This window comes from Heterocephalus glaber, unplaced genomic scaffold (genome assembly GCF_053883595.1).
Source record: "Heterocephalus glaber isolate CG9 unplaced genomic scaffold, H.glaber_assembly_v1.0 deba00001429, whole genome shotgun sequence".
In the NCBI taxonomy this organism is placed as follows: domain Eukaryota; kingdom Metazoa; phylum Chordata; class Mammalia; order Rodentia; family Bathyergidae; genus Heterocephalus; species Heterocephalus glaber.
This window is the reverse complement of record NW_028258294.1, coordinates 1,184,327-1,197,627: the sequence shown is the minus strand read 5'-3', so window position 1 is coordinate 1,197,627 and position 13,301 is coordinate 1,184,327. Positions and strand designations below refer to the sequence as shown.

Genomic DNA, 13,301 nt, shown 5'->3' with positions numbered 1-13,301 from the left:
TTTTTCCAGTGGAAAAAGCATTAATTAATAGGAGTAATTAATTAACTGGGGAAAAGGAAAGAGCATGAATATTAAATGGATGTAGTAGGTTTTTGTTTTAGCCTGTTGACAAATATAATTTTCCGTACTTTTATAAAACATTTATTTCACAGTTTATATAGCTGAATTTCTGTTTATATCTTGAGCACTTTTAACTATTAACTTGTTTAACTCTGAAAAGCTGAAGACAAACATATCCCACCCAACTCACACCATTTAGATTTTTAAACCTGGATCTTATTATTCTTGCTTTGATAAAACTACCTGTACCTCAGTTTTAGTTTTCAAAATGAAACAGAGAAAGGGGAAAGCACCTTTGAACACAAGGTTTGTGATACATAAGATGACTGGCAAAATATGTTGGAAGTCAGGAATATGTTGGATTCCAAATAAGGCAAATGTGGTATAAATTACCCATAGTGAGGAATGTGAATACTATGGAATATGATGCAAAAAGTGTGCAGAAAACAGTTTGGTTACCTCACAAGCTATTCAGTAAGACAAATATAACTTATATTCAGCAAATGTGCAATTGTGACACTTGCTTTAATAATAAAGGGCCTAAGAAAGAACTACAAGAGCCTAACAAAGTGCTGCCTGTGTGTAGGGAAACTATCAGAGAACTTTGTCCAGCATATGACATGACTGAGGTGAGGGAGCTCAGAGACCCCTAGAGAACAACACAGATAAAGAGATTTCCAAGTGGCAGTGATGTGACAGAACACAGCACTAAAATTGGAATATTTATAGTTGAAGAAGGTAGTACTAGAGGAGATGTGTGTCGTCTGCAGTGCAAAACATAACATTGAAAGTGGTGATTTCAGTGCCCACAGCCATTTTATAACTGAATTTACCTACTGATTCTATGCACTTCCTTCTTCATCATTCATTCATTCAGAAAACATTTATTGGGCACCTATTAAAAAGTTTCTTGCCTGTCAGAAATTATGTTAGGAGCAGAGAGTTTCAAGGAGAATGAGATGTGGCATCTGCCCCAAGAGAGCTCCGTCTAGTAGGAAGATGGCCAACACATGCACAGATAACTGCAAGTGCCTGTGAAGAATGCAGTGAAGTAGCAAATTGACTGCACAGGGTTGGGGACTGGCTGAATCAGATGCTTGGGGGAGAGGCGGTGAGAGGGTAAAATTTCACTCTTAGGTAGTGAAGTTGTAAAGGAAAGAGTGTTGTCTCCAGACAAAGCTTTGGGGTACTCAGACGGGTGCATGGTTTTTAGTAAGTACCTGCATGGAGTATGGATCAGAGGAAGCTGAGTTCCTCTTCTAGGCTCCAGACCAGATCATTTTCTGCTCTGAGAAGTGCTAACAGGGGATACATGGTTTTTGTGCAAAGTGCTGACATTATTTCCAATGTGGTATTCCACTGCACAAATAGAGATCCTTCTGTATTTGTGAAGCTGAAAACTGGGCAGGCCTAATATCTAATGTCATGGGAATTGTTAAATAAACTAGTCTAAACACAGACTACAAGCCATTAACAAAAATGGTATTTATGTATTTGATAGAAGGAAGGAAAAATCCAAGTTACACTGTTAAAAAGGGAAAAAAGATATAGATATGGTCTCATGTTTGTACATACACAATTGGGTACATATATCCATCCCAAATACAACCACACAGATCCCTCTAGAGTAAGATTCAAGGAAAGACAGCAGACAGAAGCTGGGAGAAGGCTGAGACAAGCAGACCTTCCATTTTTTATTGTTTTTCTATATACTTCAAATTTTCACAATACTCATGGACTTCATTTTTTAATCTATAAAAGAAATGAGATACTGCTCATGCAGCATTGAGCATAGTGTCTGCCATGTGGCCAGCAATAAATGCTAATGGACTCTTTTAAGATGGCAAAAAAATATGACTTGCTCAAAATGATTTAAATCTGCATGTCAATGGTTATAAATAAGTGTTTTCTATTGCTAGTAAAATGGAATGAAATAAATTGTCTTAAGTTATGACCGACTTTAGGTTAAATATATGTTCTGCTTATTTAATCATTTAGGACTTCATTATTCAAAGCTAAGTTTTACAGGAAGCCTTCCAAATCTAGATAACGCTAGCCTTTGCTTAAGCACCAGAAATCTTTAGAGCTTATTATCCTATTATCTGTTGTTGAAAACTAATATAAAATCTTTTAGGAAAGCCTACCCTATAATAACCAAAATTCAGTAAATTGAAATTTAATCTAATTTCATGGAACTGTTTATTATAAAGAATTTGAAGCACTCTCTTAGTAGATCATCTTTTATATTAATTTAGTTATCCTTGTTTTCATGAAAAGTTGTGAATAAATTGAATTGAAAATCAAATTGTTTTTTGAAATGTACTGAGGACTTCTATTAAAATTCTTCATGGTGAGTTTCTTTGTAATTTAAAATAACTATTTATAATTTGAATTAACATTTTCAAATTTATCTGCAAATAAACAAGTTAAGCTTCTTACCTACTAGATTTTCCTAAGGCAAGACATACCTCAGCCAACACAATGATAGGAAAATTTATAGGTTGTGATCAGGAATATCAAAACTTCAAAAACTATTTCTTTTTTTTTTTTTTTTTTTTTGGTACCAGGGATCAAACTTGTGTCCTTGCACTTGTAAGGCAAGTGGCAGAACCACTGAGCTAAATCCCTGACCCAAAAACTATTTCTTTTTGCAGGGTGATTTTATTAATAATATTTTAACATCTATTTGTGCTTTCTTTATTGAGTGACATGACAAAATATTTTCCTATGAGTAGCATGCTGTAATACCCACATTTTTTATTTTTTAGAACCGTACTCGTTTTTTTCTGAAGTTCAAGTGTTTCTACAACATATTTTATATGATAATGTATTTTAACCTCAACCTCCTAAAAGCTGACTTAAATATATTGTGCATCTTAGAATTGATGAAGTTTGGTATGTGGATAAATCATGGGGTAAATTAAGGTGTGAACTCTAGTGGTCAACTTCTAGTAGCCCTAGGAGTGGGAGAGAACATAATTAAGCTAAATGATGTTTCTTACTCAATTCAACATCAAACACTTGATTCTCTGGTCTGTAAGGCAGACCAGAGATATTCTCCTCAATGCCCATAGTATTGGGAATTCTATGGACTTTAAAAAAAACTCTCTCGTTTAGAGATTATCTCAATTATTTTGAGATAATTGTAGATTCATATTCAGTTGCAGGAAATAATACAAGAAGATCCCAGATGCCTTTTGACTCAGTTTCCCCCAATAGTAACATTTTTCAAAACTACAGCATATCATAATTGGGATATTGATGTTAACACATCCATCAACCTTATTCAGATTTATGTCAGTTTTACTTGTACTCATTTGTGTGTACATCTATGTATTCATTTAGTTCCTTGTAATTTTAGTACAGGTTCCTATATCCACCACGCAGCCATGGTAGAGAACATTTCCATTAGTGCAAGGATGCTGTGTGTTACCTGTTTATAACTACACCCACCTCTCTTTTTTCTTCCATTCTCCCCCATTCTTCCACCCTCACCTACCATGGACATTTTACAAGTTGGGGTTAATAACTGTATGTTTTCTAGGTAACTTTTGAAAAGTAATGGATTTCTGCTTTCCTCTTGTGCATATTTGTGAATAATAGTAAGCAAGTATACTCTTCTTGATTTGAGCATCTCACTGTTGCTTGGCAAAGGAACCAATGGCAGGGCAAGCAGCTGCCTTTGCTATGCAGCATTTCTAATTCTCTGAAGGAATAGAACCAAATCTGCCATCTTTGTTTCCATTCTCAGACTACGCTCGATTTGAGGCCAAAATCCATGACCTGCGAGAGCAGATGATGAACCACAGCATGAGTTCCGGGTCCGGGTCCCTGCGAACCAATCAGAAACGTTCCCTGTATGTCAGGTAGGCAATGGAGCTCATCTTATTCTGATCTGCACATTGTGAGCAATCCAGCTTGGGGAAACAGAGGCAGCACCTTATATGAATGGAGCATGTGTTCTAATTAGCCCACACTAATCAATATGCTACTGCAGGACTTTATGTTTATACATTTAGAAGTCCTTTCTGAAATGTTATTAAATGGCCTAAAGACTCCAGCTTATCAAGTTATTACTTATCAGTGTCATGGTGAAGAGTAAAGTTCTTAGCATAGGTTGCAGTAATAATAATGAGAAGAAATATTTGCTTTTCTGGTAAATCTTGAACACATGGACCAGAGCCTTGGGCTTGCCATTAATCTGGAAAGAAAATGTGTCTTATCAGTTCTCAATTTGCTTTATATTGACTGTATTAACTTTGATGTATTGACTTGAAATCAGAAGTATTCTTCTAAATAGACAAGAGTTTCTTTCTAAAGGTTTTGGTGGAAAGACTTTCTTTTGTGACACCTCATTACTAGTTGTTTCTCAAACCATAAAATCTCATTATTTATTACCTATCAAAGCACATTAATTTACCAGGGAAAAAATGATTGAATTCAAAATCTCTTCCAAATTTTCATTCCTGCAGTTACCTTTTGAGTGAGATCTGTAGATCTCAATTATAATGTGTGCCTCTTCCTAGCACCGGCCTCCTATATTTCCTATATATTATTTCCAGACGTTATCAGTGCTGACCAGACTGTTAAAAATGATATAGGTACTAACAACCGAAAGGGCAAAAGGGATGCCTAATAACTGGTCAGAATGAACCTATGCACCCTTTGAGTTTCTACTCCCTGCTCTGGCCCAGAGTGTGGTCTGACTCCCACTGTGCCCACTTCACCTGAAATTTCATTGTTTTCCCAGTAGTAGGTCTATGTCACAGAATTTAAACCATGTGCTTGAATTGAACTTGTTCTTGGATCCACTTGGCTGTAAAGTTATCTTTCATGTATGTTAAGTAGGCATGGGAGAGGCAAGGAACTAGCAGGATTCGGGAAGGTGGCAGGTTCATGAGCGCCTTAAGTCACCGGCTTCTCTGACAAGTAGTCCCTTCTCACTCCAGAGCATCCGGTAACCCTGAGATTGGCAAACAAACAATAAAGCAGATGGCCTTGCATTTCAGAAAATTATTTTGATACACTCCATTATAATCTGAAAGAAACTATTGAGAACCACCCTAGAATATGTTGTGTAGTAATACTGCAAACATAGTAAAAATTATCCTATTTCTGTTCTCCCTATTTGTGTTGAATTGCTAGTCTTCTTTCTTTCTTTCTTTCTTTTTTTTTGTATCGGGGAATTCAATGGGGACTTTACACTTTCGAGGCAGGTGGCGGAACCACTGAGGTAAATCCCCAGCATGAATTGGTAGTCTTAATGATACAAAATATTTTTTGATCTTGAAATATTTGAGCTTTGGGTAGCAATTAGGGAGAAGCCAATTGAGTTTGTAGGATAGAAATAAATAAGTTAATGAAATTTAAATAGTTTTACAGAATGAAACTGGAAGAAAAATTACTAATATTGGTATCTCATTAAAAAATAAAATGTATAAAAATATTAATGTACTAGAAGAAATCTGATAAAATATATTGGTAAGAGCTTTTAATTAAATTGTGGAAGATTGGGAAAATTATATGAGGGGCTATGATATTATGCAAAGTGAATACATTTATTTGACAGTAGTATTCTTTATGCTCTAAAATGGTAAACAAATGCATAGCAATTCAGAACAGATAAAGACTTGAAGTAATAAAACAATAGTTGGAAATTGAATTGAAAGGAAGAGGGCTGGGGATTTAGCTCAATGGTACCACGCCTGCCTCGAAAGTGCAAGGTCCCAAGTTCAATCCCTAGTACCAAAAAAAAAAAAGAAAGGAAGAAACTCCTTTAAGTGAAATTCAAACATACCTAGCCATTCATGGTGGCACATACCTCTAATCCTAACACTCTGAGAGGCTGAGGCAGGAGGATCACAAGTTGAATCCCAGTCTGGACATCATTTTTTTTGTTGTTGTTGTTAAATTCTTTTATTGGTACATTTTAGGTATACAACACAATTACATTTCTCATTGGGAATTGTACCTTTACATAATGCATCTTGGTTCTTATTTTTTCCCCATTCCTAGCCCTCCCTTCAACCCCTCCACCCTTCCCTATTTACAAAGACTTTATTTCCATTTTTTCCATTTCTCAGCATTTTTCCTTTCCCTTCTTTCCTTTCTCCTGCCCCTCCCACTACCCCTAGCCCTTTGGACCTTTTCTTCCTATTTTGCATTATCGATTATTCATTTTAATCATTGGTACATTTTAGGTGTACAATATAATGACATTCATCATTGGAAATTTGCACCTTTACATAGTCTCTCTTGGTTCTTATTTTTCACCCTTGCCCAGCCCTCCCTTCAACCCCTCCATTCCTCCCTATTTACAAAGATTTTGTTCCTATTTTTCCATTTTCTCATATTAATCCCATTCCCTTCTATCCTTTCCCCTAGCCCTCCCACTTCCTTCCCCTTTGCCCCTTTTCTTCCTATTTCACATTACCTATTATACATTTAGTCCTTATTTACACTTTCAGTTTCTCACACCAGAAAACTATTCGGTATTTATACCTGTGTGTCCTATTTATTTCACTTAAGAGTATCACCTCAATGTGCATCCACTTAGCTATAAATGTCTCTAATTTCTCATTTTCTATGGCTGAGTAGTACTCCATTTTATTTTTTAAAAACCACATTTTCTTTATCCAGTCTCCAGTTGATGAGCATCTGGGCTGTTTCCAAGTTTTAGCTATCACAAACTGTGCTGCTATGAACATGGGCACACATATATCGCTGTGGTATGATTCTTTAAGATACTGGCAAACAGAATGCAGAAGATCATCAAGAAGATCATACACCCTGATCAAGTGGGATTCATCCCAGGGATGCAGGGATGGTTCAATATATGCAAATAAATCAATGTAATACACTATATCAATTGAGCCAAGGACAAAAACCATATGATTATCTCCACAGATGCAGAAAAGGCATTTGACAAAATCCAACATGCATTTATGATAAAAACCCTACAAAAAATTAGAATAGATGGTCTCTACCTCAAACTGATAGAAGCCATCTATGAAAAACCAGCAGCCAGTATCATACTCAATGGTCAAAAACTGAAATCCTTCCCACTAAAATCAGGAACAAGACAAGGATGTTCACTATCACCACTCTTGTTCAATATAGTTCTGGAAACATTAGCCATGGCCATTAGACAAGAGAAAGAAATAAAAGGAATAAAGATAGGTAATGAAGAAGTCAAATTGTCATTATTTGCAGATGACATGATACTCTATATAGAAGACCCCAAGAACTCCACCAAAAGTCTCTAGACTTAATAACCAAATTCAGTCAAGTAGCTGGTTACAAGGTCAACACACAAAAATCAATAGCTTTCCTCTACACCAATGACAGACTCACTGAGAGAGAAATAGGGCAAATAATTCCTTTCACAATAGCATCCAAAAAATTGAAATACCTAGGAATCATCCTAACAAAAGAAATCAAAGACCTCTTCTCTGAAAACTATGGCACTCTGAAAAGAGAGATTGAAGATGATATCAGAAAATGAACAGACATCCCCTGCTCCTGGGTAGGAAGGATTAATATAGTGAAAATGGCCATACTTCCAGCCTGGACATCTTACCAACTTGGTAGTCTCTCTCTAAAGAAAGAGGGGTGGGGAGAGGAAGAGAAAAACAGAGAGGGAGAGAGGGGGGAGAAGAAAGGGAAGGGAAGGGAGAGAGGAAGAAAGGAAAAAAGAAAGGGAGGCTGGGATATAGCTCGGTAACAAAGCCCTAGGTTCAATCCTCCCAGCTCTGGAGGAAAAAAAAGAAAAGAAAGACTACTCGACTTTTATAGGAAATGTCCCAGATGAAATCCCTGCAATATATATATGTGGTATTTGTGTTCCACATGTTCAGTTAGTAATGCTTAGTACCTAAAGGACTGATCTCAGCATCTAAACCATTGCAAGAGACAGAAGAAATGTGGGTCCCACATGTACAGTAAGATGAGAAGGAAAGAATTTAAGGGCCTCTGGCCTTGTTCTCATGCAATATGAGAAAGTAGCCGCCGCCCCCCCCCCCGGAAAAAAAACATGAAATGGACTAGGAAAGACTAAACAGAATCCTTACCATAAAGGATCCAGCAAGTTTCAACCTTTGTCTTTTTTTTAATGCCAGTTTTGACTCTAGGACTTTCATAGAGAGGCTTACCTTATCTAGAGCACTCCATAGGACCACCCCCAGTTGGTGTGTGCTTATTTTAGAAAGTCAACTACTTGTTCTCTCAAATCAATTAGTAGCAGGGTTTCTCTGACTATATAAAAATAAGATGATGAGTATGTTTCTTTAATATGAAAATGACATCCTAGAATATTAGTCCCCTCATTTTGCTTAGCTTTATGTGATCCTAGGGCTAGAAGGAACCTTAGCTATCACTGGGCCTACACTTTAATTTATAGAAAGGGAAACTGAGACCCCAGGAAAAAACAGATCTGCCCAGGATCCCATAGCTATTTGTGGCAGTCTGCTACCCTCAATCCTATACTTCCCGCATCATTCCGCCTCCCTCGGTCTTAGCTTACAGGGTTTCAGAGACTGAATGTACCTCAGCTGTGATTCCCAGTCTGCTACTGTCAGCACTGAACTAGGCTCGTGGATTAAGGAATAAGTTAACTGAGGAGGAATTGAAACACAGTCCTCTGGTGTTTTTATATAGGATATGCAATGCTATATGATATGGGCCCTCTTTGTTATTATTCATACTTTTCCATAAAGCCAAAACCTAAATAAGAAGTAAGCAGCCTTTTAGCTCTGTAATAAACCATTTAGCTTAGTATAATGTTTGCCTGCACTGCAAAACTACTCTTCCACTTGCCTCCTCTACTCTGAGCATGTGTGTGCGTGCACTCACACGCGAGCACACACACACATACACACAAAGTCAAACTCCCATTCTTAGCTCTGGCCATGTTGGAAAGGATACGTCTTCTGAAAAATCTCACAGTACCTGGCCTCACTCCTCTACTAGAAATGATACTTGCAAATAGAGCAATTTGTTTGCATGAAACTCTGAAGACAAGGAAAGGTAACCAGCACTATCTGCATCAAGCAGTGTTTTAAACTGAAGCCAACCCTTTCTGTTTTCCAAACTAGTTGTAGTTGTTTTCTTTCTTTTAACCTTTTGTGTGAGGTGTTTTCATAATGCCATACAGATGGAATTGATGGTTGCTTATAGTACTGACATGTTCTGTAGAAAGAATTTGGACACCCTTGGTTTACTGGGCTACCTGGAATTGTGGGAGTTGTGGAACCTTTAAAGTAGATAAAGTGAAGCTGGGCATGTAATTCAGTAGGTCAGTGCCTGCCTAGCACAAGAGAGGCTGTAGGTTTTACCCCCAGCACCACAAATAGAAAAAATAAGTAAAATAAAATGTTGAAAATATGAATAAAATATTTTTCCAAAAGGCTACCTAAGTCCATTGTCAATCTTTCCAGTGTAGATGCATTTAGGGTCTTGGGCTACTGGGATAGGGGTTTTGCTGCAGGTATTTGGAGGCTTTCCACATGGGCAGAGAGAGTGGCCATCTGCCTGGGTAGGGTGAGTTTCCAAGTTCGTCCTCTAAAATGGGCCCTCCCCTCAACCCACTGGCGGGTTTAATAAAGAACAAGCCTTTTTCTGCTACAAACAATGATGCATCTTTTTTTTTTTAGGACATGTCTGCAGTACAAAATGTTTACCTTCCTCGCGAGGCGCTGGTAGATGAATATAACACATCTCGATTCTTTTTTCACTCTCTTTGCCTCTCTTCCCTCCGTCTCTTGGTCCCCTTCCCATTTGAAAAATATCTATTCCTATTATCTGTCTTCTATTCTGCTACTTGCTTATATATATTTTAAGTTTCTAATGTAAGAGAAAGCATGTGGTACTTAAGTGATTTATTTCACTTAACATTATGGACTCAAGGTGCATCCATTTATATCTAAATGCTACTAAGGTCAGAGGTATAGAGATTAAACTGACATAGAAGTGTAAGTGGTTAGAGAACAATCCTTGCTTTTGATAAAGGAAAGTTACAGCGCCCAAGACACTGGGAGAATGGAGAAGGCTAGAAAGAAAAGTAAGTAAATCCATCAATGTGGGAGTAAAAGGTCATAGGAAAGAACGTAAAAGAAAAACTTCACCCTTGTTCACTTGTTAATAAAAGATACCAATTTTGAGAGTTCATATAAGTAGCCTTTCTGATGTGAAGTCGAGCATAAGGATCACTGCTATAGGTCTAGGGATAGAGCTCAGTGGTAGCGTTTGCCTTAGCACCTGAGAGGCCCTGGGTTTGATCCCCACACTGCAATAACAATAATAATAATGATAATACTAATGATAATGATATCAATGCTATGATTCCCATGGTTTATCTATGCATTTGTGAAGCATCTTTTCAGTTTATGTTCTGTGCCTGAACCTATAATAGACCCTGAACACTCATCAGTAATTATCATGATTCCTGTCCACATGAAATTCATATCTAGCCGGGACAAGGGGAAGACAATTAAATGCAATGTGTTTGAAAAAGTTCTTAGTTAGCCCTGAAGTCTTGATTGCTTCTTGATGCAGGAATATCTGAATTGACTCTTTTTTTGGTACCAGGGATCGAACTCAGGTCCTTGTGCTTGTGGGGCAGGCAGTGGCACCACTGAGCTAAATCCCTGGCCCTCTGAATTGACTCTTGAAGGTCTTGTATGAGTTAACCCAGAGATTTTCAAATCTTTTGACGAAAATATGAAATACATTCTTTGGCATGACGCACAAAAAAGGTGAAAGAAAAGTTTCACCAAGTAGTACTAACATGCTTTTTATGTATAAAGTACATTGTTATTTTCCATTCTATGATTCTCTCTCTAACTTGATTTAGTAGCTCACTGATAGGGCATGATTTATAGCTTGCAGATAGTAGGCAAGAGGTTCTGGGCCTGTTGCACAGCACATAGACAAGCAAGAAAAAGCAGCTTCACTCTGTTAGAGTATCTTATCGAGCTGTAGACCTTTGGTTGTAGCCATCTTGGAAATCAGCTGTCCTTGATACAAATGAGGACGTGGAAGTGGAGGGAAATACTTGTCATGCATTTTCTTTTTGTCAGCTATTATGCTGGCATTTTACATTTATTATCACATATATTTCTCCTAAAAATCCTATGAGTCAGGGGATATTGCTTCATTTTATAGATAAACTGAAATTTACAGATATTAAATGATTCCTCCCCAATCACAGAACCAAACTAGACATAGGTACAGACACTCAGGTCCTGTTTTAAAACACAGTAGAGTGGTGTTTAAGAACAGTTTCCAGATTCCACGAGACAGAAAAACTTTTTAATCATGGTGCTGCCACCTACTAGCTCTGTGCCCTTGGACACAAATGTCTCTCTTGCCTTAGTTTCTTTATCTGTGAAAATGGGAATAATAGTAGGATACCATAAAGTTAGTTATGAGGATTAAATAAAATACTGCCTTTAAATAGCTGACACATGGGAAGCAGTGAATAAAATATTGGTGATATTCACCATATATTATAAAGGCCCCCTCTTCCCTGCAGGACACAGAGACAGTAGAATAGGTTATGAACAGGCATTGTTTTCTCAGCAGTGGAATGAGCTTCCCTTGTCCCTTTTTTTTTTTACTTCAGCAAGCAAGGGAGCACAGGTGACCTATTAGATATTCGCTTCTCTACACCTCATGAAGCTTGAAGGGAAAGGCCAGGACTCCATGGCTCCAGATCCGTTCCTTGATCTGTTCTGTCAATTCATCAGATGTTTTTCAACCCAAACAAGAGTCTACCCAGGGAAAGAATTCATAGGAGCCATAAGATAAAAAAGACTCACTGCATGTATGACTGCCCCCTCTTCATAGGTATCGCCAGTGTCTATAAACACGTGATTTGGCCTATTTCTTTTATACATTCTTTCCCTTCCCTAGCCTCCTGCTCACAGTCGATCACCAGTATTTGAAACTAATCTGTTAAAATAGTAACCACTCTGGTCCTTACAGAAATCTCATCATAAAGACCCTTGAGCTAGAGAAACTATGCAGTACTGGACCTCCAAATCCCAGTGAATATCTTAATTTTGTGTCTCTATTGCTTTATGCCACAGTGATTGGAATGAAGAAGTCTCTTTAATAAATATTTATTATGTAAATAAATCAATAACTTCCAAGTCTATCTTCCTATGCAGATATAAAAGGAAATGTTACAATACAAGCCAAGCTCTTTGAAAATCCTATGGAAGTCTAATACCAGCTGGGCTGACAGCATATGTTTAAAGTCTGCCTGTGGCCTCAGGCTGTAGCACTGCCTGCTGGGACTAGGGTGCCAGGAAACATCTGCACTCCAATGCCTTTCGGCCTGCTTCATTTGTTCCCTGCACTCTGTGACTCGTTTTTAATTGGGGCCTGATTTGAAATGTACTTAGACTTGTACATACAGGCCTCAACTTTTTCGTGAGAAGACCTGGGGTAAGGGCAAACCTCATTCTCAACACAATTAGTCTTTCTGTTTTGGGGAAGCCAGGCTGGAAGTTACATTATGGGCAGCTTGAGGAAACAAAGCCCACCTGGAACACTTCACCCTGGTGTGATTTTATTTGGGGGAAGGTTGTTCCCACTTGATTGATTTTGGTGGGAAGGGAAAGCTACACTGGCTACATCCTCATAGAAATAAGAGAATCTCTGGTACTATCAATAGAAGCAAATATTTCCACCCACTACCTACCCCACTCAAGTTCTGATCAGGAGCCTGGGCATGGTAAGGAAGAGTGTGGAGTGGAGCCTGGCAGGGAACTTTACTCCAGTACTACAGCTGCTTCCAGTGTCACTTGGCTATGGATTTCATGATATTTAAGGAAAGGCCATTAAATCTGTGAATTGTGCGACAAATTGGATTTGTATCTCCTTCCCTCCAACCTTGCAATCAACATTATCTCAGCCACTGTTCCAAGAGAATGTTACAGTCAGCTGTGTGCATCCTTCTGCCTTGTATTTGGCACAAGGTTAGCTGACAATATTAATCATACTGCCTCTCATTTATTCTCTCATCTGTTCTTATTTACAACATCTTCATTATGTACTCAGAAGTTTATTTTAAAAACGGTATGTTGCAACAGAATAGGAAATAAAAATACTGAATTCAGGGATTCTCTTAAAATGGTAGTGGGGGAGTGACATGGTAAGCTTCCTAAAACAGTTTAACAGGATGAAGCAGCAAGTCTAGATAGGAGACCAGAAGAGAGCTGAAGAGAACTTTGGGGGCA

General features: G+C 37.9%; 1 protein-coding gene across 42 annotated transcripts in view; it reads left to right on the top strand.

The window, feature by feature from the left end:
* The window catches only part of Dlg2 (discs large MAGUK scaffold protein 2), a 2,046,311-nt gene that overhangs the window by 1,882,726 nt on the left and 150,284 nt on the right, over positions 1-13,301 (top strand). For all 42 annotated transcript variants that reach the window (XM_087212053.1, XM_087212052.1, XM_087212046.1 and 39 more), the window contains one exon: positions 3,812-3,926. In XM_087212053.1, the coding sequence (XP_087068179.1) occupies positions 3,812-3,926 (115 nt within the window). The remainder of the gene's footprint in view (positions 1-3,811; positions 3,927-13,301) is intronic.